The 23,951-nt window shown below is 53.5% G+C and overlaps 1 protein-coding gene across 1 annotated transcript in view; it reads left to right on the top strand.

Annotated features, from left to right (window-relative positions):
- The first annotated feature begins 7,283 nt into the window (after nucleotides 1–7,283).
- The window catches only part of RBPMS2 (RNA binding protein, mRNA processing factor 2), a 25,666-nt gene continuing 8,998 nt past the window's right edge, over nucleotides 7,284–23,951 (top strand). Inside the window, exons 1-3 of the mRNA XM_080809670.1 lie at nucleotides 7,284–7,536; nucleotides 22,770–22,847; nucleotides 23,432–23,470. Of these exons, the coding sequence (XP_080665796.1) occupies nucleotides 7,444–7,536; nucleotides 22,770–22,847; nucleotides 23,432–23,470 (210 nt within the window). The 5' untranslated portion in view covers nucleotides 7,284–7,443. The remainder of the gene's footprint in view (nucleotides 7,537–22,769; nucleotides 22,848–23,431; nucleotides 23,471–23,951) is intronic.

The following is a 23,951-nucleotide window of genomic DNA, read 5'->3' as shown; positions in this document are numbered from 1 at the left end:
TTGAGAGCTGGATAAGCCAAGGGCTGTATCACGCCTAGGCTTGTGCTTGGTAGGTTAGTGGCCTTAGGCTAGCAGAGTGCAGGAGCCACCCTCTTCTCTCCTGGGACTGCTGCTCTCTATAGCCCTTTTCACATAAGCTGCTCTGATTCCCCACATGCTCAAGGAAATGCTGGAGTTCTGGCCTGCTGGGCCGTCCCGGCCGTCCCCCTCCCACAATTTCATGACCTCTAGAGCCAAACCTCTCAGAAGAGGGACCAACCAGGGTGCGAGGGGACAGGTGCTAGGAAAGGGGCCTGTTGTCTACCAAGGACTGCCCTAGGACGGGGAGCATAGGTTTGCTTTATGGAGCCATGGAGCCTAGGGCCATAAATATGGAGGAGTTGGGTACACGCACAGGGAGAGAGATTTGGGTTTACCTGGAGGAATTACTTTTTTTTTTTTTTTAAGATTTTATTTAGGGACATCTGGGTGCTCAGTCAGTTAAGCATCTGCCTTTGGTGCAGGTCAGGATCCCAGTATCCTGGGATCAAGTTCCACATCAGGCTCCTTGCTCAGTGGGGAGCCTGCTTCTCCCTTTGCCTGCCATTCCCCCTGCTCTTGCTCTCTCTCAATTAGGGGGAGGGGCAGAAGCAGACTCCCCGCTGAGCAGGGAGCCTGATGTGGGGCTCAATCCCAGGATCCTGAGATCATGACCTTAGCCAAAGGCAGATGCTTAACAGACTGAGCCACCCTGGTGTCCCCAGAGGAACAACTTTTTAATTGAGAGGATGTAATGCCAAGCACGGTATCAAGCACTGTTACGTGATTCTACACCAAGTATCCCCATTTCACAGATGAGAAAACTGAAGCTCAGATTCCTTTGTCACTTTGCCCAAAGTGACAAAAATAAATATAAAGTGATGCCTATTTGTACCCAGGGCTGTCTCAGTCTAGAACTTGGAAGCTTAGCCTCTGTGCTAGGGGGTCAATGGCCAAGTACTTGACAGATATTAATGATCACTAATCATTATCTGATAACAACATCAGTGTACGTAGAGCTGAAGGTGTAGCAATGCAATGAGTAGTTTGTGGTGGGGAGTGTGAGTTGTTTCTCCCCAAGTTCTGGCAGAGGCTGGATTAGCTTTTGGTAGAGACTTAAGTCTTTGATACAGATGACTGGATTCAGGTCCCAGGTTCTAGTTTTGAGGGTGCAAGGAGATGCCCAAGATATGTCCCCAGAGATTTAGCTGTAGTTGTTTTCAGATGGGCCTAGGAATCGCTCTTTTTCCAAAAGCAGTTCTGGCCTGCAGTGAAGTGTGAGGTTCACTGGCTTGGATGACCTCTAGGGTCCCTTCTAACACAGATTCTATGATCTGCAATGCCTTAACACCCGCTTCGGGGAAAGCTTTCCATTGGGTGAGGCATTGTCCTCTCCCCATCCTGCCTTCTGATTCCCTAAGGCCCTAGAGAGAATGAGTGCAGTTGCTCCCTTCCTCTATGAACACAGGCTTTGGGGAAGGCAAAAAAGATTGCAAAGATGGAGGGACAGGAGCCTCACTGCCACTTTCAGTGGGAGGATAATGCCAGCTCATCTTCCTTCCTTGCCCTGCTCTACTCCACTCCATGAAGAGCCTCAAAACTGTCACTTGCCCCACTGGGCCCTGGTCAGGTGCAACCATTCCTACTTTCAGCTCCTTGGTCCTTCTCAGACACTGCCCAGTGGGGTGAGCTTCCTGGGCAGGAGAGGCAATTCTGCAGAGTTTATCTGGTCCAGAGGTTCTGTCCTCTCCCAGCTTCTGGGAGGCCAGCAACAGGCAGGGATGTAGCCCAGAGAGGCATTCTCAGTGACCTTTGGTTCTCTGGGAAGGACTCAAAACTGGTAAAAGTTTAGCAAGTACCATTTAATTGTTGCCAGAACTCTTTTTTTTTTTTTTTTGAAGCAGACCTCCTGGGGAATAAAATTTGAGGACTCTGTAAGAAAAGATCTGCCAGGGGCACCTGGGTGGCTCAGTGGGTTAAGCCTCTGCCTTTGGCTCAGGTCATGATCCCAGGGTCCTGGGATCGAGCCCCGCATCGGGCTCTCTGCTCAGTGGGAAGCCTGCTTCCTCCTCTCTCTCTGCCTGCCTCTCTGCCTGCTTGTGATCTCTGTCTGTCAAATAAATAAATAAAATCTTAAAAAAAAAAAAAAGACAGAGCTCAGAAACTTGGGGCTGAAATGGCCCAGTCTCTGATCTTGACCTGCACCATTCTGACCTTGACCTTCAAACTAGCAGCAGGACCACAGGCAATAATCACAACCCCAAGAGCTTCCCATGAGGTTATTTGTCTTACATAACACATCCCTGAAGTTATGTCTTAGTATCCCCATTTTACTGATGAATTGATTGATACTCAGCTGGTAATTTGTCCAAGGTCACCAGATCAAAATCGCATCACAGGGCTGCTTGGTGCTTTTCCCGCCACCTGTGTCATCCACCGGTAGCTAGGTGAGTTCCCCTTAATACTTCTGAGCCCCAGTTTTCTAATCTATAACTAGGGATAGCAGGAACAATGGGAGAATTGGATGAGAAGACATATTCACTGCCCGGAGTAGAAGGAGGCATTTTGTTAAGTGCCAGCATCCTGCCTCCTTCTCTTCCTAAGACCTCTTGTACCCAAGTGGAGCTTAAATTTATAAATGCCAAGAAAAACACCTCCGATACATCCTAGCCTTTGTGCCTCAAGGTCACCCTCTCTACCTGCCTTCTTATCACACAGGCTTTCCCGAAAGTAGGGGAGGTGGAGTTAGAATGGGGGGCCTACTTGGAAGTAGCCTGGCCTATCCTCAGGATGCCAGGTCCCAGGCAGTGTTTCTCAAGAGTAAGGACATCTGGCTCTTTCCCTTACCCTAGGAATGAACTTTCAAATTATAATGTATGTACAGTAAACCAGAGAGAAAGGGGCAGGCACCAGATAACCTAGAGGCCCCAGGAATGGCCCAGTACCATTTCAATAAAGATTTATGGATACCTACTACTGCAAATGCCTATCTCTCATCAAGCTACCTGCTAGAGGCAAGGGGGCTGCAGAAATCGAGGGTAAGTCTATTCATTATTCACTTAGCACTTAGCAGGGCTTGTGAGCACTGCTCAGAGTCAGAAATTTTCCCATCTGGTAGGTAAGACTGGAAGACAACGAATTCCCAGGCTCAAGAGGACACAGAGGAGGCACTCTGAGAACAATCAGAAAGATCAGGGAACTGGGAAAGAGGGGTAGTTCCAGGCAAAGGGAACAGAAATGTAAGAATTTCGGAGATGATGTGGAGCCGAGCACTGGGAGAGGTGAAGGGCACTGAAAAGGCTATTAGATGATGGACTACTAGGTCACAGTTGGGTAAGACAAAGATATTAGTTCCCAACCTCCGGGCAGTCTGCCGGACTGCTACACCCTGAACTCCTCTCTTTGGCCCCACCTGCCTCAACCCCAACTCCAACTGGGCACTGATGGATACTCACGCCAGGTTGGGTGGGAGCTTTGCATTTATATGATCTCCAAATCCCCTTGGGGTCAGAGATTCTCCCATTCCCAGGACAACCGACATATAGGGGAATAAGTTGTTGCCCCTAAAGTGCTTAAGGTCTGGTCACACATGAAGCTTTCAGAGGCATTAAGAATCTGAATATAAGGCGTTTCTTATGAAAGTGAAAAGAAAGGGACACCTGGGTGGCTGGCTCAGTTTGGCTCAGGTCATGATCCTAGGGTCCTGCAATCCAGTCCAGCATCAGGCTCCTTGCTCATCGGGGAGCCTGCTCCTCCCTCTGCCTGCTCTGCTTGCCTCTCTCCCTACTTTGTACTCTAAATCTCTCTCTGACAAATAAATAAATAAAAATCTTTAAAAAAAAAGAAAGCAAAAAAGAAAAAAACTGGAAATCATGTAAATGTCTAACAAGAAATGAGTTAAATTCTGGCACATCCAATAGGGGTTAAGCAATCATTCAAAATTATGACCAAAGAGGGGTGCCTGGCTGGCTCATTTGGTAGAACATGCCACTCTTGACCCCAGGGTCATGAGTTTGAGCCCCATATTGGGTGTGGAGCCTACTTTATTTATTTATTTAAGATTTTACTTATTTGAGAGAGAGAGAGAGAGGGAGCATGAGCAGGGGGAGGGGCAAGGGAGAGGAGGAAGCAGACTCCCTACTGAGCAGGGAGCCAGATGCTCTGCAGGGCTGGATCCCAGGACACTGAAATCACACCTGAGCCAAAGTCAGACATTTAACCCACTGAGCCACCCAGGCACCCGGAGCCTACTTTAAAAAAAAAAAAAAAATTAAAGAACTTAAAAGAAGTGTTTGTGATAAATTTCAGAGGAAAAGGAGTATTTAAATTGTTCAGCAGTTTTGTTTTTTAAAATAGGCACGGACAAAAAAACCAGAGGGAAATATTAAAAATGTTGTTCTCCAGATTTCAAATTGTTCTCTAAACTATTATGTAGCTTTCAACTATTCAACAGTAAGCGTGTATTGCTCTTATCATCAGAAAAGTAATAAAACTTGGGATGCCTGGGTGGTTCAGTTGGTTAAGTGGCTGCCTTCGGCTCAGATCATGATCCCAGCATCCTGGGATCGAGTCCGCCATCCGGCTCCTTGCTCAGCAGGGAGCCTGCTTCTCCCTCCGCCTCTGCCTGCCAGTGCTCACTCTCTCTGACAAATAAATAAATAAAATCTTAAAAAAAAAGATTTAGAAAAAAGAAAAGTAATAAAAATTATTTAAAAAATCATCAGCTACATGTCACAGAATAATAGTGATGAGGGTCAATAGTGGACCCTGTTCTGTTTTTGTGTTTTTAAGTAATCTCTACACCCAACATGGGGCTCAAACTTAGGACCCAGAGATCAAGAGTCACATGTTACACCAACTGAGCCAGGCAGGCACCCCCATTTGTCACCTCTTTGGGCCTCATCTTCCTCATCTATAAAATGAAGACCTAAGGACAAGATAAGAATCCCCTTCTCTTTGAAAAATTCAAACTCACTTCTATAGGATACCTGAATTTAGAAAACTGGCCCGGGGTCCTCTTCCTGGAAAAAGTGGGGCTGAAAAAGAATCTTGAGGGAAGGATTTGGATTGAGGAAGAATATTGCTGGGCCAAAGTTGGAGGCATGTCTAATGAGAAGATCTATTCTAGGGAAGAGGGTTTAGGAGTGGGAATACAGCCATAGTGGACTGAGGCGTCTGAAGGATGGCCAGGGTATCTGTAGGTTCACCAGGTTGGCTCCATTTGGAGGTGCCAGAAGCTGGAAGAACCTAGAAAACTCTGGGTTAAGTGAAGCACCTATCACTAACAGGAGTGCCTGATTCCTATAGAGGCAGTTCCCCTCATAACCGGGCCTGAGCCAAGTGTTGGCGGGGGGGGGGGGGACCAGGGTGCTCCTGGTCTTGACATCAGCACACAGTGGGTCCCCAGCACACAGTGGGTGTTCAGCAGTTTACTGAAAGAATATGTCGCTGGGAAAGATATTACCTATCTCTAGACCTCAATTTACTTATCTGTGAAAGGGCAGGTTAGGAAGCAGATCATAATTTGTTGGGGAGACTAAGTCACAGGGACACTCTATACTTCCACACTTGACACTCCCATATGGTGGTGCCAGCCCTATTTAGAGGTCGGCATATTGAGGCTCAGATAGGTTGAGTCATTTAGCCAAGGTCGCGGTCCCAACTGGTCCAAACTGGTTCAACACTGCGAACCCAGCTTCTCCCGCTCCACCAACACTGTGCCTCACTTCCAATCTCAAACCCAGGTGCCACGACCTGGTTTGGCGGGGAAAGTCAGAATCGCACCCAGAGACCCCTGATCCTCGCGGGGCTCACACAGGATTCCCCTAACCTCTCGGCAGTGTCTTCTCAATTCCACACGGAACCTCTGGCCGGGATCCCCTGGGGTGCGGCTGGAACTTCCAGGCGGGGGGTAGTGACTGGGAGGGCCCAGTCCTCGAGGACCTCCGCCCGGGTCGGCTCGGGGCCGCTGCCATCTCAAGCGCGACCTGAGCGGGGCACGGAGTTTTACAAGGTGGCGGCAGGGGCTGGCCAAGTCCGCGCGGGTTCTCAAACCGGAGGCAAATAGACCCGCGCACCGCGCGCTCGAGTCCCGCGGAGTGGGTCACCACCGCCCCGCCCAAAACGCAGGGCTGCTCTCCCCTCCCCCCGCCCTCGAGCTCTGAATAGGAGGAGGGGAAAAGGTGTGTGTGGGGGGGGGGCGGTATTTAAGCTGAGGGAGGCGAGGACCCCAAGGCGGAGGTGGGGGTTGGGGGGAAGGAGGCACTGAATGGAATCTTGGTCATTCGAGGTATCCCCTCCCGGGGCTAATAACCATTTGGGTCCCAAAGACTTGTCTCCCCGCCCAGAGTCCTTATTCAGTGACTAGGAGCGGGAAGGGAGTTTGAGATCTAAGTACCACCCTCTCGGCTGGAAGCCTGAAGCCAGAGAGGGGAAGTGATTTCCTCAAGGTCACGCAGCAAAACAGCGGCCAGTCAGGGCCAAACCCCAGGTGTCGGGCTCCCGATGGCCATCACTCTCAGAACCCGACCCCCAACAGTCCTGCGCTCGGGGAAGGCAGGAGCATGGCCGGGGACTGAAAGGCTGGATTTGGGGGTGAAATGAGTGCGCGGGACACTCTGTAACCCCCAATCAGGGTACGAGGGGAGCTTTTCCTCCGAAGCCGACGACCCAGGAGCCTCGCTTCGGGCGCCGCTCGCGTGGGGCCGGCGGGCCACGGATGGCTGGGGACAAGCGAGCGCGGGTGCCTGGCACGCAGCTCCACCTCCCGCGGGCTGGGACAGGACGGAGCGCGCGGACCCTTTAAGAAAGTTCACTGGGCGAGTTCATCAAAGTTTAAAAACTTGTCGTGCAGTAGGGTAAGGGGAAAGGAAAGAGGGAGAGAGACGACGAGGGAGAGGGGAAAAGCCCTGCCGGAGGTTGGCGCGCTGCAGCCCCGGCCGGGGCGAGCCCTCAGTGGGCGGCGGGGATTGGCTGCGCGTTCCCCCGGAGACCGCGAGGAGGGCGGGGGAGGGGGCTGGCCGGGCCCCAGCTGAGGCCGGTTCCGGCCCCCGCCCCCCGCCACCGCCCGGCGCCCGCCCCCTCCCCCGGCGCCCGCCCCCCGCCGCCGCCGCCGCCGCCGCGGGCGCACTCGCCGGTCGCAGTGAAAAGGCGGAGGCGGCGGCCGCTCGGGCTCGGCTCCGGTTCCGAGTGCCTCCTCCGCCGCACCCCCTCCCCACCTCCCGCACCCGCCAAACTTGATGTGACCCCAGCCCGACGCAGCGGCTGCCCCTCTCACCGCCCCGCGCGCCCCCCACCGCCACCCCACCCCGCACTCCCGGAGCGCACCGCTCACCGCGCCCCTTCCCACCTCCTCGCCGGGGCCGGGCGCCGCGCTCGCCCTCCGCGTTCCCTTCCCCTCGCCACCCCCACCTCACCCCCCGCACCATGAGCAACCTGAAGCCGGACGGCGAGCACAGCACCAGCACCGGCACCGGCACGGGCACCGGCACGGGCTCCGGCGGCACTCTGGAGGAGGAGGTGGGTCTGCAGCCCCGGGACTTGTCGGGGTGAAGTGCACGCGGAGGTGGGCGGGGGAGAGGGAGCGCTGGGCCTCCCGCGCCGCGCGGGGCCGGTCTGGCAAGCGCTCCGGGCGCCTTCCCGCCGCTGCCCTTCGGTCAGGGAGGAGCAGCCCGTGTCCGGCGGGCGGGGGCGCGCGGCCTGGACTGCCCCGCCGGGCGGGCATTGTCTCCCCGCCCTCCCGGGCTCGGGGCGGGCCGCGCGCCGGCCGCCGTCCGTGCGTCCCGTGGTGGGCGAGCGGCGCGGTGCCTGCCCCACGCCCGCTGCCCGCGCGTCCCTCGTTCTCCACTCTCGGGCCGGCCCGCTACAGTCTTCCGAGGCACTCCTACGGTATGGCCGGGACTCCCGCCTCGGCTGGAAGGAACTAAACGGGATTAGCACCGCGGGCGGGCGGCACCCTCACTCCCTTACACTTTCCACCCTGACCCCTCCCCGTGACCTTGGAGGCCCGGGCCGACCGCCCCGCGCTTTGGTTCAGTACAACTGAGCTGTTGTCACAGGGGGTGGACGGGCTTTCCTTGCAGTCCCAGAACTTGGGCTTTGGCAAAGAGGTCGGCGGGTGGTTAGTGAGAGTTGAGAAAGAGATGCCTGAAGATACTACTTTCCCGGTTCTCCTCCCTTCGGTTTTGACCCGGCAGGCAATCCAGGACCCCAGAGCTGGCCTGGGTGGGATTCTGCAAGGAGAGGCGACATTATCTTGACCACCAGACATGTGCTAAGAGGAGGGCGTGTGAGGCAGCTTCGTGGAATCAGCAATAGCTGGGTGGTTAATGGGATGGCCAAATCGGGGAGGGTGTTTGTGGGGGTGGGGGGTGTGAGGTGGTGGATATAAGCCTGAGAGCTAGGGCAGCGAATGGAGACCAGGATCTGGGCCGGCTGAGACAAAAAGTGGTGTGGAAGGGGCAGGCTTTGCAGCTGTCTCCAAGGGCCTCTGGCAAGCTGTGTCACTCCAGGGCTGAGAGACCCTTCCTGCCGCGCCCTGGAAAGCCCTTGCCCAGGAAACCAAGGGCCAGTTATCCACCCTGAGCTCCTTTCCCCTTGGTCTGGGGGTAGAAACCGCAGAGCCCCTGATGGGGGCTGGTGCTGCTGCCTCTCTACAGTGCAGTGGCGTGGTGCTGGCGGGCCGTGCTGTAGGTTTGGTGCAGAATGGCGGCGGTGGCCCACTGCTGGGCTGGGCTCCTCACTGTGGGAGGGATGGTGGGAGGGTCACACCACCGGCACCCACTCTTAGTAATTCAGAGGGTTGCTGCTAGTCCGAGTCCACCAATGGCATGGCATCTTGAGAATCTAGGTCTAGATCTCACTTTTTTGGGGGAAGGGGTGGGGAATATATAACTTCACACAGAAGGATGACAAAGGAGGGCCTGACATTTGTCCGCTGGGGTTGTGTGGGCTCCAGTGCAAGGGATGGGGGTTGGCTCCTGAAGGCCTTGTCCTCCTCGGACCTTGACATGCTGACAGGCCCATGGCACTGGTGGGAGCCTTAACCCCATCCTAACTGTACCTGGTTGTTCAGAATCTCCCCTGAGAGTTGAGGGGAGGGTGACAGGGTTGCTGGTGTGTATGGGATCTCTGCTTGGCCTCCTGTGAAGCTGGGCAAAGACCCAGAAGGCCACTAGTGCTAGATGGTTGACTTCAGCAGGGAGTTCACCCAAGAGGCTGGGCCGACCCTCAGACCTACCCCTTTGAAGTAGGAAGGGTGAACCTTGTGGCCAAGCTAAATTCTTAGAGAAAGCATGTGAACTATTGGTCACTTTTTTCTAAGTGCTTCTTCTGAGAGAGAAGGCAGAATCTTCAAGAAGTGGAATCCCTGTGACTCCTCCTTGGGGGCAGAGGTGGGTGACAGCACCGTAGTGGTTAAGGGAATCAGTGCACCTGGTGCTGATGGAGGGGCACAGGCCTGTGTGTAACAGAGTTCTGAAATTAAAGTTCTGGGAATCTCCTGGATTCCGGTGTCTGCTCTGGTCAGGTAAGTGCAAGGATGAGCCCCCTCTCCTCATTAGACTCCTGGGCCGAGAGCTCTTCCGCTGAGGTTCCTTGTTGAATTGGTGGTTTGAGCTGGAACTGAATTCCTTCCCTTTAGCTTAGCTGCCCCCTAGGCAGTCATTTCTGCATCCCCCAGGAGCCACCATCTGGGGAATCTCTTAGCTGGGGTAGTTTACTCTCATGGCTGAGCCAGGCTGGCTCTCAGAGATTAGGTAAAGCAAGCCTGGAAAACCAAGGAATCCTTCTTGCCCACCAGAAGACCTCAATTCCTAAAGGTGTTAGGTGGCTGGAGAAAGGGTTGTGTTGTCATGGTTCCAGAAGGGGGTATCAGTAGGGCTGCTCCTTTGTGTAGCCTTGCCTTCCCCTGCTTGACCACCTTATGGCTGGGGGCTTTATCCCTATCACAGGCATTAGGTTTCTTTACTGGTCCAGGGAGCAGGATTACAGATTCAAGGTCACAGACTAGAAGGTAAGGAGGAGGTGGGGATGGGAGGTTAAATGCAACAGTAGGTAAAATAAGGGGATACCAGCAAGTGATGCGGTGGTGCCCCTGAGAAGGTAGAGATAAGCCCTTCCTGAGATGTGGCCAGGTTAGGAGGTTGGGAAGCCTGTGCTGGTCAGAAAGCGTTCCAAGAAGAGCGCATAGCAGATGTCAGAGGGATAGGTGGATTGTAGATTGTGGAACCGCAGGAGTACCTGGAGTTTGCTAGGCTGCGGGCGTCCTGGGGGCCACATTATGAAAAGTCCAAGATCATGCAGGGCTGGGGGGAAATGGGCATTTTTCTGCCACTTGGAAAGGAGATGTGTTAGAAGCTATGGTACCATTTGAAAGCTAAGGGGGACGGCGATGGATTAAGAAGGTCTGCAGGGGAAGAGATAAGTGTCCCTTTCGGTTTAGGGGCTATGCCTTAACCCATGTGGGTCATGGCTGGTGCTGGGAGCTCCAGAAAGTATGGTGAGACTGTAGCACAGGGCAGGCTTGCCTCTGATGCTTTGGAACCCCAGACCCAAGCATGCCTTACTGATTCTTTAGGGCTGGCTAGAGAGTTACAGTGTTTCTGGGGAGAGGTACGTGTGGTTTGAAAGCATTCTATTTTGAAGAAGGAGACTTTCATAATACATGATGAAACTAAGTTACAGTAATTATTCACTGCGTGGGGGGCGGCAGAGCTGAAGGGAGCGTAGTATTTGGAATCTTGGGGTGGAAGGAGTTCAGGTTTCTAGGAGTTAAAGAAGTTTTTTTGCCAGCCTAATGGTAAACTGTAGAAAGGCAGCCAAAGAAGCTACAGCTTGACCTGAGGGTCTTGGCCTCTCGCTGTCCTCCCACGGCATCTTTGCTGGTCTGTTGCATCCAGTGGATCCCGGCCAGTGTGGCTGCTTGCAGGCCTGGCACCCCTGGGTCTGTCGTGTGTCCTCTAGAGGTCTCTGAGGAGCCAGCCATGTTCCTGGCAGGATGGGCCAGGGTTAGCACTCTAGATGAAGGTGAAGGAATTCTGGGGTCCAGCATGTGACTCGGCCACTTCCCTTTTTCTCTGCCATCAAAAACTTTTGACAAAATCCAGGACATCTTGGTGCTCTATCTGTAAGCTTTTTATTATTTGTTCGTTTGTTTGAGGGAAGGCAGGCCTCTGTTCTGGGCATTTACCTGGAGAGAGAGCCCCGGCAGGTAGGCTCAGGCAGATTCTATAGGCTGGGGTTGTTGTGGATGTGACCTCTTTGCTCAAATAGCCTAATAGAGAGGCTGTCCTGATATTAGTGAGCATGCCCAGCATTCATGCCAGGCGTTATTCTAAGTACCTGACCATTTTACCTCCTTGAACTTTCACAACAGCACTGTGAATTGCTTACTTTATTGTCATCACCACGTTATGAATGAGGAATCTGAGACCAAAAGTTTAAATAACTTTCATGTAGGGGCCCTAGGTGGCTCAGTTGGCTGGGTGTCCAGCTCAGGTCATGATCTCAGGGTCATGAGATCAAGTGCCATGTTGGCCTCCGTGCTTGGCATGGAGTCAGCTTGGGATTCTCTCCTTCTCCCTCTGCTCCCTGCCCCCCGCCCCCAGCTTGTGTGTGTGTATGCGTGCGTGCGTTCTCTCAATTAAATAAACATCTTTTGAAACTATCATGTAGCTAGTAAGTAGATAATTTGGGATTTGAACCCAGAGTTTGCCCTTAACCACACGTTATACCTGCTGTTCCGTTTTACATTAGGGTTTTTGGTGAGGGTTGGGGGTGTGGGGAGTAAAGTCCTGCAACTAAAGTTTTTGAGGCCCGAGCTTTGGGTGATGTTGCTGCAGGCTAGTTCCCGTTGGGCTGGGGCATCTGAGGACTGGGTGATGGGAGCTGGCAGCCCTTGGAGGAAGAGCCTTTTATCACAGGCATCGTTGAGAATTGCTATCACAGGATGATAAAAGCAGACCAAGCCCGTTTTATTATTCAGCCTCCGCAGGTAGTACACCCCCTTGTTGCCTGTCCTGGGGCTTACTGCTTTCATTCCCACCCCTACCCCTGTCCCCAGCCCACCTTGGTACCCTGCTGCTTTGGGCACCTTAACTGAAGAAATGGTACCCACTCTAAAGTGACTGCCTGTCATTTTGTGGAGGGGGTGGTGGGCATCATTCCATTGGGGCGCCTTATCTCTTCTTTTCCTGCACATGGGCAGCCTGTCTAGCTTATCCCAATAAGAACCAGCTTCTCGATCCCATTCAGCATTTGGACCTTCTGATTTCTTCTCATCCCCATCTCCAGAGAGGGTACTGAGGAGTACTCAAAGTGAAGTCAAGACATGAAGTGTGGGATGCCTTGCTTTTTGCTCTCGTGCTCTCCACTCACTTATCCTGTTGGGCCTCCAGACAGTCCTGAGAGCAAGAGGAGTCCATCCTACCTGCCCTGAGGGCTGGGCTCCTGGTCGGTGGCCCTCAGACTCGGCTGAGCTGTTGGTTTTGGGTGGCAGTGACATCTGGTAACTTGTTCGTTTCTCCGCTGTCCCCTGACCATGGCTGCCTCAGAGGCATCCTCACACCTCTGGCAAAGCCATGAGGCAGGGGGGCAGAGCCCATCCCTATACTTCAGAAACCGTGTTGCTGTGAGGTTGGGAACTATAGATACCCCACAAGGCTCTGTGTGCTGGAACCCCATCCATTCCCTGCCCAGGGACAGCATGGCCTCCCTCTTTCTGCTGCTTCCCCTATTGTATCCTCAGATGGAAAAAATGTGGATACCTCTGAGATGTGCCATGGCTGACAGAAGAATCAGACCTTCCTGAAGAGTCCGCTGGTGGATTCGTCTGTGCTGGGGGCCTCTGGAGGATTGCAGGGGCTGTGGGTATGGGCGGGTCTGTCTAGGCCTATCTGCCGTGGCCTTTCGTCGTTTATGGCCCACTGAGCAGAGGCTCTTGGCTGTCACAAGTCATCAAGGCTGCCTGTATAGTTCGGAACAGGCCTGGGACTCCGGAGAAGAAAGGGTAGGGCCTGACCTAGACGAGGCTGTGGGATGAGTGTCTGGAGTACCTAGCTCTCTTTTGTGGTTAGCCACCCTCTCCCTTCCCAAATGGGTCTTGGGCTTTTACTGGTGGAGGGTGTGTCAGGAGAGGTGACTGGAATAGGACCTAGACCCTTTTTTGAGAACATTAGTTGAAATGAAGACTTGGAAGAACTTCTGCCCAGACTGGCCCTCATTCTTAATGTGTGGTGGTGACTCTATCCAGGCACTGCTGGGGATGTGTGTGACCTGGGAGCTGCAGTCCAGAATGCAGACCCTTGAAGCAGCTTCCATTCCCAAACAGAGATCCCTCCCAACAGAAGCGTTGTGTTACGAAACCCCCTCTTACCAGGCTTCATCTGCTTCCTTCAGGTAGTGGGCAGGTGTGGTAGGCTTGATACTCTGTGTCCACAGTGAAATAACATCAAGTGGTTTAAGGGTTTAAGGGTTGGAGGTACTGGTTTTGGAGCTGGGGGAGAGATATAAGATTCTCCCGGGAATACACTTTGGTGTGTGGCAGTGGTGACAACTGCGACTCTTGCCAGGGACAGGAACGAGCAATAGGTCTGTGTTGGCTGACCACACAGCCTCAGGAGGGACGGGGGAGGTCGGTGGCACAGGAGGGAAGGAAGCCTGCCCTCACGATCCTGTGCTGGGGACCCTGTGACCCTGCCACTTGAGTTGCCTCAGAAAGCCTTGGCCCCTGGCAGTGTCTAGAACCAAATGGAAAACAGTCCCCTGGTGCCGCACAGTTCATGTGGTTTGGTCTGCTTTCCTATAAATGAGGTGTAGGCTGTACTCACAACAGGCTTTGTGACCAGGTCTGTCCCTGAGATGTTGTGCCTTCTGTTCCTGGGGCTAGAAGTGGCTTGTAGCCCGAGGTCAGAAGCCTTATTATTTAAGACTCTATTGGTACCTGGCCCTGCCCCACCCTTTAGACAACTTCTTACAACCCCAGCTTGGTTCCCCTGAGCCCATACATACACAGTCTGGACTCTAGGACACATGGCAGGTTGTAGGGCAAGTGCCTCAACTTCCCAGATGACTTGGGTTTTACTTCCAGCTCTGCCCCTGGCTGGCCCAGCAGCTAATCCCTGAGCTGGTTCTTCATCTGTGAAATGGCCAGACTGTTCTGCTTGTTCCACCCAGGGACTGTCCAGTTCCTATGCCAGATGGTAGGTATGAAAGACCTGGGAACCACAAAGTACGGGCCCAGGTCGGGTCTGAGAGCCAAACCCTGTGATTTGGGGCTGTAATTAGCAGGGGCAGGCAAAATGCTATAGAACACATCTGAAGCCTGGTCCTTTACACCAGGTTGGACTCATGGCATTGAAGGTGTCCTAGCCCGGGAGCTGAGAGGCCCAGAACTCTTTGGAGGGAGCATGGGAAGCACTGGTTTTCTGGGAGCCTGTGTCTCAATTCCCATCCACTGTCTGGCTGTATCTGCTTGCTCTTTTTCCCTGTGTCCTTGTTCAGCCCTTATAAGTCCTGCATCTGCGGGCCGTGTCACCACATTCCATCCACCTCTCGTCAAGTGGCCCCACTCAGAGGGACTTCTTTCCCCCGGGAAGGGTAAGAGCGACCTGCTGGTGCCAAGCCTCGGCCTGGGACCTAGGCGGCTCCCTTCCCCCACCCCGCCCTCTACATGCACACCCCAAAGAAGAAACCCTGGCCACAGAGATCTCTGGGAGGGAGTTACGTGTGGGGGACTGCCCTGGGGTTTATTTTTGTCAACTCAACACCACCCCAGCAGAGACCCCATCCAGACCCCTAGGGTCTGGCTGCTGACTTCTGCTCTGTCACTCTCTCAGTCTTTGTCCCCTTTTTCACCACTTTCTTGGCCTTTTTACGGGCAGAAGGGAGTCACTTAAGCTCTGAGTGGCTGGAGGACAAGGCCCAAGCCTTATCCGGGGACTCAGTCACCTTCTCCTGCGTCCTTGGTATCTCACAAGTTGGAGTGTGAAGGACCCCAAGGCCAGTACATCCTTCCTCTTTACAGTTGAAGCAGCAGAGGAAGGCTGCAAAGCCATCTGCTGGGCCGTTGGCCAGGCTGGGGCTCCTTACCCAGGCTCCCTGACCGTTGGTTTGAGGCTCTTTTTCTTTTGTTTCCATATCTGAGCAGCAGGTGCCTGCTGAGCAGGAGGCTGAGCCTGAGTCCTCTGGTGTCCTCATTCTCAACAGCATTTCTTCCTCCTGGAGGAAGAATGATGATGGCTGATGCAAGCTTAGAAAGGACCTTTAGGGGATGCTGGGGTGGCTCAGTCCCTTAAGTGATCAACTCTTGCTTTCAGCTCAGGTCATGGTCTCAGGGTCTTGAGATCGAGCCACACATCAGGCTCCGTGCTCATGCAGAGTCTGCTTATCCCTCTCTGTCCCCCCTGCTTGCTTGTGTCCTCTCTCTCTTTCAAATATCAATATCTTTAGAAAAAGAAAGAACCTTTAGGGTCTTTTTTTTTTTTTTTTAAGATTTTATTTATTTGACAGAGAGAGTGGGCAGGGGAAGAGTGAGAGGGACCTTTAGTATCTTCATATCAGGAAAGCCGTAAGCTGGATGTAACACCAGTTGCATTTCATAAACTCCCAGGGTGTGGCTGGTGGGGGGGGGTGGCTGATGGGGTGGCCTGGGCTTCCATTTGGACTTGGGTGTCTGGGGCCACACGTGCCCAGCTGCCCTGTCTGAGGCATGTCTGTGGCCCTGTTCTGGTGCCTGCCTGCAAGTCAGCAGGGCGCAAGGCTGTTCCCACTCAGCTGGTGGGAATCGGCAGTCTGTCTTCCTTTGACTTTCCTATAATTAATTTTGTTAAGGACTAACCTTGGGATCATCCAGTAGACACCCCCCCACCCCCCACCCCCAGTCAGCCTTCTGCAAGGAGCTGTTTCTGCCTTCTTAGCTCAGAGCTAAAGGCCACTTGTTTTCAGGGTGCCCAAGGCCAACCTGACTGGGGGCTGAGGAAGTTGGTGTGTGAGACTGAGGTCTGCGAAGTATTGACTCACGGGCACCTGGGGACATAGAGCTCGTGGACATAGACCATGAGCAACTCACTGGACCTGCGGGCCTTGGTTTCCTCATCTAAAAATAAGGTTTCTTCCAGCTCAAATATTCTGCATTTCAGTTGCTTCAGAGGCCTGGGAGTCAGGGAAGGATGTGGGAGGGGCTTATGAGAGGCTTGTTTTTCCCTTTTTGGACTTCCCTCCTCCCCCGACTCCCTTCCCTAAGTGGTGTTTTCCATCCAGATGACACCAGAGCTCACACGAAGCTGCGAGTAGGTGGGGATTCAGAAGGAGCCCGTCACTTCAGTAGTTCGATGGAATGGACAGTTGAAGTAATCACTCCTTTCCAGATTGAATTCCAGCTTCCAGAGATGCTACAGGACTGCTGCAAAGAATCCATTTTCAAATGTCATTTTTATCTCTTTGGTGGATGTATCTATTGCCCAGAGTCACGTTTCCATGGGTGTGTCCTTCCCAAGTCCCAGGCCTGTGAGGCAGGGATTTGCCTAGAAGGCACAAGTCTGTCTTCTAGGGCAGAGTGTTCCCAGTGGACCCGAGGGGTTTATCTGGGGGTGGGATGGGGAAGAGGTCGGGGTGGTCCTGATGTTTTCCTGCCTCAACAGCCTTTGTGGAGAAAGGTCTATCCTCTGGGTGGTTGGTCCTCGAAGTCCCGGCAGGACTGTCTTGGAGATGACAAGGTTGGGGTTTAGAAGGCGGCTGTGGCTCTCCTTCAGAGTTAAAGGATAAGAGGGTTTCATATCCATGATCATTTCATTGTTTTTTGAAAGTGGTGTTTATCCTTTTTCTGTTGTTTTTTAAAGATTTTTAAAATTTATTTGAGATAGAGACAGAGAGAGGGAGCACAAACAGGGAGAGTGAGAGAGGGAGAAGCAGGCTTCCTACTGAGCAGGGAGCCCAATGTGGGGCTCAATCCCAGGACCCCGGGATCATGACCTGAGCCGAAGGCAGACATTCGACTGACTGAGCCACCCAGGTGCCCCGTTCCCTTTCTGCCTCATAATAAAAGCTGGAACTTAGGGAGCCTGTCCTCTCAGCCACAGTACCCTGCTGCGCCCTTAGCTGCGAAGTTGACTGTTTAATGCTTGGTGTGAAAGGAGTCTCGTGTTGAAAAGGTCGGGGCAGGTTGGGGCTACAGGGTCCTTAGCGTCCCTGTCATTGCAGAGAAGGGCGCACTGTGGCTAGGGCAGCGTGACCAGGCCCCAGCCTGCGTGTGGGGTCCTCTTTGTGTGTGTGTGGAGGGGTCCTTCAGTGACCACCACCCTCCGTAGAAGCTTCACTCAGCTGTTTTCCTCTGTAGACAACACCGACTCCCTCCTTGTCCCCCGACAGCCGCCTTCTCTTAATTCCTCTACAGCCTCCGTGTGAGCGGGTTCCTATGCGTGCCTCAGAGAGGAGGGAGACCTCTGAGCAGCTGCTGTCGAGAGAGCTGGCCTGGGTTGGCGGCACTGAGTGACAGGTTTCTGCCTGGGGGAGTTTCTAGGACCAAGAGGATGTCCACCTGGACTCCTACAGAGAGGATGAGTCCTGCCTAGAAGCCTTTCCCGCAGAGGTCTGGATTTATTCTAAGGCTAATACCTTGTGCGTCACTATCCCCTTGCTCCTGAAGCTTGTTTGATGTCACTTTTTTCTGAACATGTGTAAGCAAATGGAGGAGGAACATCAGATGCACACGGATATGAATGAGGTGACCAGAGTCCCTGCTTCCTACTTCTCTTCAGAAGGTCATCTTCCTCCGTCTGGAGAGGGCCGCAGAGGGAGAGAGACCTCCAGTATGAGGCCTGAAGGAATAGCCAGGCACTCCAGGGAGCCCATCATATTGGGGTTAGAAATTGGGCCGAGGCTCTTTCTGGGGGTCGTTCCCTCCACAGGGGTCTCAAGGATAATGCTGGGGGGCGGGAGGCCGCTCGCAGACTGCCCTTCTCTGTCCTCCCCAGAGTGAGCGCAAGGGCCTCCTGTGGAGGAGGTGACGGCTCTTCCCCCCAGCCCTGGAGGGGCCCTAGCGAGGAGCTGGACAACCTCAGGAAGTCTGACCTCCAGTGATAGCCTGGGGCATGGACTTGAATGAGACTAGACCTCCTCGACCCTTTGCTTTCAGCATCTTGGGGGAAGGACAGGCAGCAGGACTTGTCTAAAGGAAGAGCAGCCTCAGGAGCCCCCAGAGCCTGCTGGGTGGGGGGGGGGGACACGTTGTGCCAAAGGCCATTTGGTTTCTCCAGGCAGGCTTGGGGCTGGCTGGGACCTCCAGCAAGACCAGGTCTGCTCCTGACCATCATGAAGGCGGCATAGCCATGTCTGCAGTGTCTTTAGTGGGCACACCTCTCTGGCCAAAGTTCCTTGTCCATGTCGACATGGTAGTTCTAGCAAGTTCCACCAGAAGAGCTGTTCCTCAACATGTTTCTTCTTTCACTGACTTCTAAAGATTCTCCATACTTTGTCCATTTCTCCCATGATACTCTCCTTACTTATCTTCCACCTGCACTGAGGTTGTGGCTGTGGTCCAGCACCATCCACCGGCGCTTGCCATAAAGATGACCATCTTAGAAGGTCTGCTGTTGCCTTAGACATTTCAGGATGGGGGAGATAATCCCTTGTGTTCTCTGGATACTTCTGGAGGAAGGGTGAGTATATGGAAGGAGAAGGGCCCAGGCTACAAGGTTGGTGCTTTCTAGCAGCCCGGGCTTGTGTGAACCACCCCTTCTGTTTTCTTCAAATACTTCAAAGTGTTTTTGTGTTGAATTCCTATACTGAACACATAGAGTAGGCAGGACGTGGGTGCTTTGGTTAATCTATCTAGCTTGGCATCAACCTGCAGTTGGTGCCCGAACCCTTGTCTATACCAAACCTCTTTCCTGAGTGTCGCACCCTATTGCCACGAGGCTGGCACCAGTGGGCGCAGAGAAGGAGGAGTCTCCAGTGCAAGCCTGGGACACAGAACTAGTAGGCAAGGCCTTGGGGAAGTCACTGTATGTCTCTGTCCCTGCCGTCCCCTAAAGGACCTGACTGTGCCATCAGCTTGCTGTGTCACCTTCCTATCCTGAGCCTTGGTTCCCTCATCTGCAGAGTGAGAGTGCTGAACTAGCTGCTCTCCATGGTGCCTCCCACCTTGGCCATTCCCTCCCTAGGGAAGAGGAACATTAAAGAATCCAGTGACTACTTAAGGTTCACTCACCTGCATTCCCAGCTCCAGACTGACTTGGACCCAATCCAGACTCACTAGGCAACTTTATAAATACATGGCTCATGGCACCTGATAGGGGAGGTTTTTGTGCAAGTCAGTGCTGTGATTACAGGAGCCCTAAGTGAACCAGCATTTCACGGAGCCTCTCCTACCTGCTGGGCATAGAGGAGAGTGAGTTCTTCATCCTGGAGGTGGATTGTATCTGCATTGTACAGACGGAGGAGCTGAGCTCTGGAGAGATGATACCCTTCCCCAAGCCAGGCGTAAAGCTGGGAGGCAAACTCTGGTGTTACCGACGAGAGCCTGCGCTTTCCCCCTGTGTGGTGTCACTGTGCCCTGCCGGGCCACACCTGCCCCTGGCTGGGAGTCTTTCATCTGGATGGACTGAGGGGCACAGAGACGGGGTGGGAGGAGTGGGTAGTTCAAATGCGGAGGCCTGACTCTAGGCCCCGTGAGGGATGGGAAGGTTTTGAGACTTGGCTCCTATCTCTGGGGGTTTTATAGAGTGCAGGTGGAGGGGGTAAGTTTAGAAGTTTAGATTGTGGGAACAATAGAAGGCAGGGCATCCTGGCCCCATAAGACTTCAGAGGAAGGAAAGGGGAGTGAGGAGACAGAGGGACCTGAAAGATGAGTCCCCTTCAGTTAGGGAATGAGGAAGGGGTGCGCTGAGGGGCAGCACAAGCAGCTGCCTTGAGACAGGCCTGTGGCGGCACTTGTTGGGGGGGGGGTCAGGACTGGACAGAGCTGGAAGCAGGAGGGGGGTGGTCTCTGCAACTTCCTGTCCTCTCCACAGTAGCTGAGCAGCAGGCTAGGCTGACGCTTCCTTCCATCTCTGGTTCCTTCTTGTTCTTCCCCCATCACTCCAGCATCCTAAACAAGTGCCCGGGGAAGGGACCGCCTACTGAACTGATGGAACTTCACCCACCCGTGGGGCTAATGAGGCCACCTCAAAGCCGCTCCCCCTACCCCCACAGCAGGATGGACTGCTGGTGGCATAGATGGCTAAGTCAGGGTGCCTGGGTCTTACCTAACTTGGCTCCGTTGTGAGCTCAGCTGTATGAGCCCTTTCTGGGCCTCAGTTTCCCTGTCTGCACAAGGGGATAGGCAGAGGGCACATCATCTGCCGGTGACGCTAGGGTCAAGTGAGTATACAGAGTAGGCTATCTGCGACCTGGCGGCTGGGGACCCAACATCTAATCTGTAACCGCCTGACCTCAGCTTGTGTCCTGGGAGATGGCCAGAGACGGGGTGGTAGCCAGATGGTAGTATTTTGGACACTTCAGGACCTACAAGGTGGAAACAAAGGAAAAGGGTCATCTGGCCCAGAGGGAAGGCTGGAAACAAAGCTCTGAGCTGGGAATGAGGGAAAGCTCCCCCATACTCACCCTCAACCCCACCCCCAGCCCAAGCAGGAAATTTTATGCTGAGAACTTGCTATTTAAGGGGGCCTCTAGGGAGGTCTGGCCAGAAAGGAGCCATTTGAGGAAGGGTTTAAAATTAGCCTGGGTGAAATGGGTGGCCCCTGGGGAGAACTGAGGCAGAGGTTTCTGTGGGGAGGCTCTGGCTCCTTGTCTTTGACCAAAACCACACCCCAGGGAGCAGGGAGTAGGACTGAGCCAGGTCCATCAAGCACGGCCCTGGCTGGGCTTGTACTCTGTCAGTCCATCTTTGGGGGGTGGGCTGGGTGCCCAGGTCTGCTGCCTTTTAAGAACAAGCTGCGTGACCTGAGCCTAGCACTTCTGTTTGAGGGCTTACATGTAAATTAAAGGCCCTTCCATCAGAGGGCGAAGGCGTGTAGACGACCGTCGTTCTCTAGAGTCCAGGAGCTGGGTTTACTCTACCTGGAGCTTGGGCTGTCCAGTTCTTCTCAGGTTCCTCTGGAAATTGGGCCATACCTGAGAACTGTGTCCACAGGGAAATGTGCAGAACCTTCGACCCGGGCCTAGAAGCAGAGACATGTCTGGGGAGGGAGAGGCATGACCAGAGGGGGAAGATGCATCCTGAATGGCAAGGAATTCTGCCTGGTGTGCTTCTTGGCAAACACCTGTGTGATGAGAGAAGCAGCTTGTCCTCAACCCATTCTTGATCAGCAGTGGGCTGGGAGTCATTCTTGGTGTGGGCAGGGCTGGTGACCCTGGTTACCAGCAGCTGTCAGTGCTGGTTTCCTTTGCCATTCCTGGCTCTGTTGAGATCTGTGTATTCGCTGGGGGGGTGTGTGTGTCCTGTCTGTCTGTGTGCCTGCCTGCATTGGGTGTAACTTTGCCTGGCTGCTCAGCTTCCTGGTTCAAGCCATTGGAAGGGCTGTTGCCTGGGTTCAGGAGGCCATCACTGGAGCATGGAGGAAATTCTTTGGTGCCTCTGGAGAAGGGGATTTGGCCCCTTGTAGGGCATCTGAATGCCTCAGGGATGGCCACATGGAGGGTGGGGGTGACTGAGGCCCGTGAGCTTTCTCTTAACACCAGCAGGGATGAGTCGAGAAGACCTATGTGTGGCTTGATGGTACGAGATGCAGCTTGAAATCAGGAGTCAAGTGTATAGGGGAGCTCTATTCATTTGGGTTTTTTCATGCCTCAACCACGGTTTTTATATGTATTTTTAATGGACCTAAAAAATGGAAAATCCTCCCTCCCTATTCTAATTATTGGCTAATCTGGCCTTCCTCCTTGAGCATCCGGTGCCAGTGGTGAGGTAGAGTGTCTGCCAGCCTCTCAGGGACCTCACCCACAGCTCAGGGGTCAGGGCTGGTCTGAGTCACAGGACGGACCCCTGGTGTCTTGACCTGGCATTACCACGAACTTGTCACCATGGTGAGGGCAAGGCTCTAACAGCGCCATCTGCCTCAGTTGAAGCTGGTAGGATCCTACTCATTCTCCAAAACCCCGTGTAACTGTTCCCTCTCTGACTCCTTAGCCAGGTTCCTTATTCAGTAAACATTTAATACAGCCACATGCTAAGAACGGGGCATAGAGGCTGGAATACAGCATAGTCCCTGCCATTGAAGAGCCTCCGTCTAGCGTAGGAAGCACTAGGAGATGGGTGTGAACGTGCTGGGCCCTCTGTTGAAATCCTTCCAGGGTGAAGGGTGGCCTAAGACTTAGGATCCGTTTACCTCCTTGCGTCTTCTCTGGTCCGGGCAGAGCCTCTCAACCAGGGGCCCATTGGTACCCTCTGAAAACTATATACATTGTGACTTGTATAATTTCGGGGGTATAGACACCATAGCTTTCTGGAAGTCTCTGGGGTCCTTGATCTGTGTGCTTATCACACAGGGCTCTCTCCTCCAGCGCCGTTCAGTCTGTGCACAGAGGCTGTCAGCAGGTGCTCGTTGGACCACCTGTGGAACGAACACAGAGAAAGCAAAGTGCACAGGAAGGGCTTTGAGAAGTGAAATGCTGTGAAACTCCCGAGTGTTCCTTTGCCTTGGCCTCCAAAGGAAACCCAGGGTACACGGGATTCCTCCTTTGCCTCTGGAAGGATTCCAGTTCCTTCCTGAAGGAAGAGCCATTACACCCAGTCTACTGTGGTCTCTGTCCCCCAGGTCCGGACACTATTTGTCAGTGGCCTCCCTGTGGACATTAAACCCAGAGAACTCTACCTGCTCTTCCGGCCGTTCAAGGTGAGTCTGGACCCAGCCGCCCGTAGGCAGAGGAGGAACATCAGGAATGAGTCTGACCTGGACAGGGCAGCAGAAAAGACAGAGGACAGCGTATCAGAAACTGTGATTGCAGACCTGGCTCTCTGTCCTGGTTCAGCTCATTCCTGTGTCTCTCTTCACCAGTGGCTTAGCCCTTTCTGAGCCTCTCTTTTCTCATCTGTAAAGCGGAAACGAGAGAGAATCTCAGTAGATTTAACCATATAAGGAGTATTTGCGATTCAGTGTAGACTTTTCAGTTGAAGTTTTGAGAAAACTTTACAAGGTAGGGTCTGTCCTTCCAGATTATAAGTTAGCAGAGCAAGCGGGAATTTATGCGTGAAATGATGAATGCTGCCTCATGATGCCCACCCCGCGTGCTAGACCATGTGATGGGGAACACAAGGGCAGAGGGCGCGTGCCAGTGGTGGAGGTCAGAGTGGTGGACGTGGTAGGGGTGGGGGGTGCGGGGGAGTGTGAGAATGGTGCAGCTGGGTGCGGGAGGAGGGGGGCTGGGATAGGCACAAGGAAGGCTTCTGACCTTTTCTGTGATGACCCTCTCTCTGCAGGGCTATGAAGGGTCCCTGATCAAGCTCACATCGAGACAGGTAATTTCTCCCCAAAGTTTTTTTCCTCCCAGCCCAGACTGACTGCTAAGCTTGGACCTGAGCCTGCTGCCTTCTTCCTCATCTTGAGGCATCTGGCAGCTGAGACCTGCTCCCTCTCATCCAGTTTCTGTGCTGGGCCAGTGTAAGAGTGGCCTCCAGCTCCCTTGTCCTTACCAGTCAGCTCCTGGGCCTCCTGCTTCGGCATTTGCAGAGCTGCGGCCTGGCCCCAAGGCTGAAGAGCACAGACACAGTGGCTGTGGCGGCCGTTTGGGGTCTGGAGTGAACTTGTCAGAATGAAGTTGGAGAAGTTTTCAACCTGTTGCCCTTTGATTGAGCCTGGAGTCTTCTTATGTCCTTGATACATTGGTGTCCCCTTTCTTGCTGGGGAAAATACTAGAACTTAATCTTAATTATGGGCATGCATTTTTTAAAAATTTTATTTATTTATTTGACAGAGAGAGATCACAAGTAGGCAGAGAGG

This window comes from Martes martes (assembly GCF_963455335.1).
Source record: "Martes martes genome assembly, chromosome: 7".
Taxonomy (NCBI): domain Eukaryota; kingdom Metazoa; phylum Chordata; class Mammalia; order Carnivora; family Mustelidae; genus Martes; species Martes martes.
Note: the sequence above shows the minus strand (reverse complement) of the source record. Positions and strands in the feature narration are given on the sequence as shown.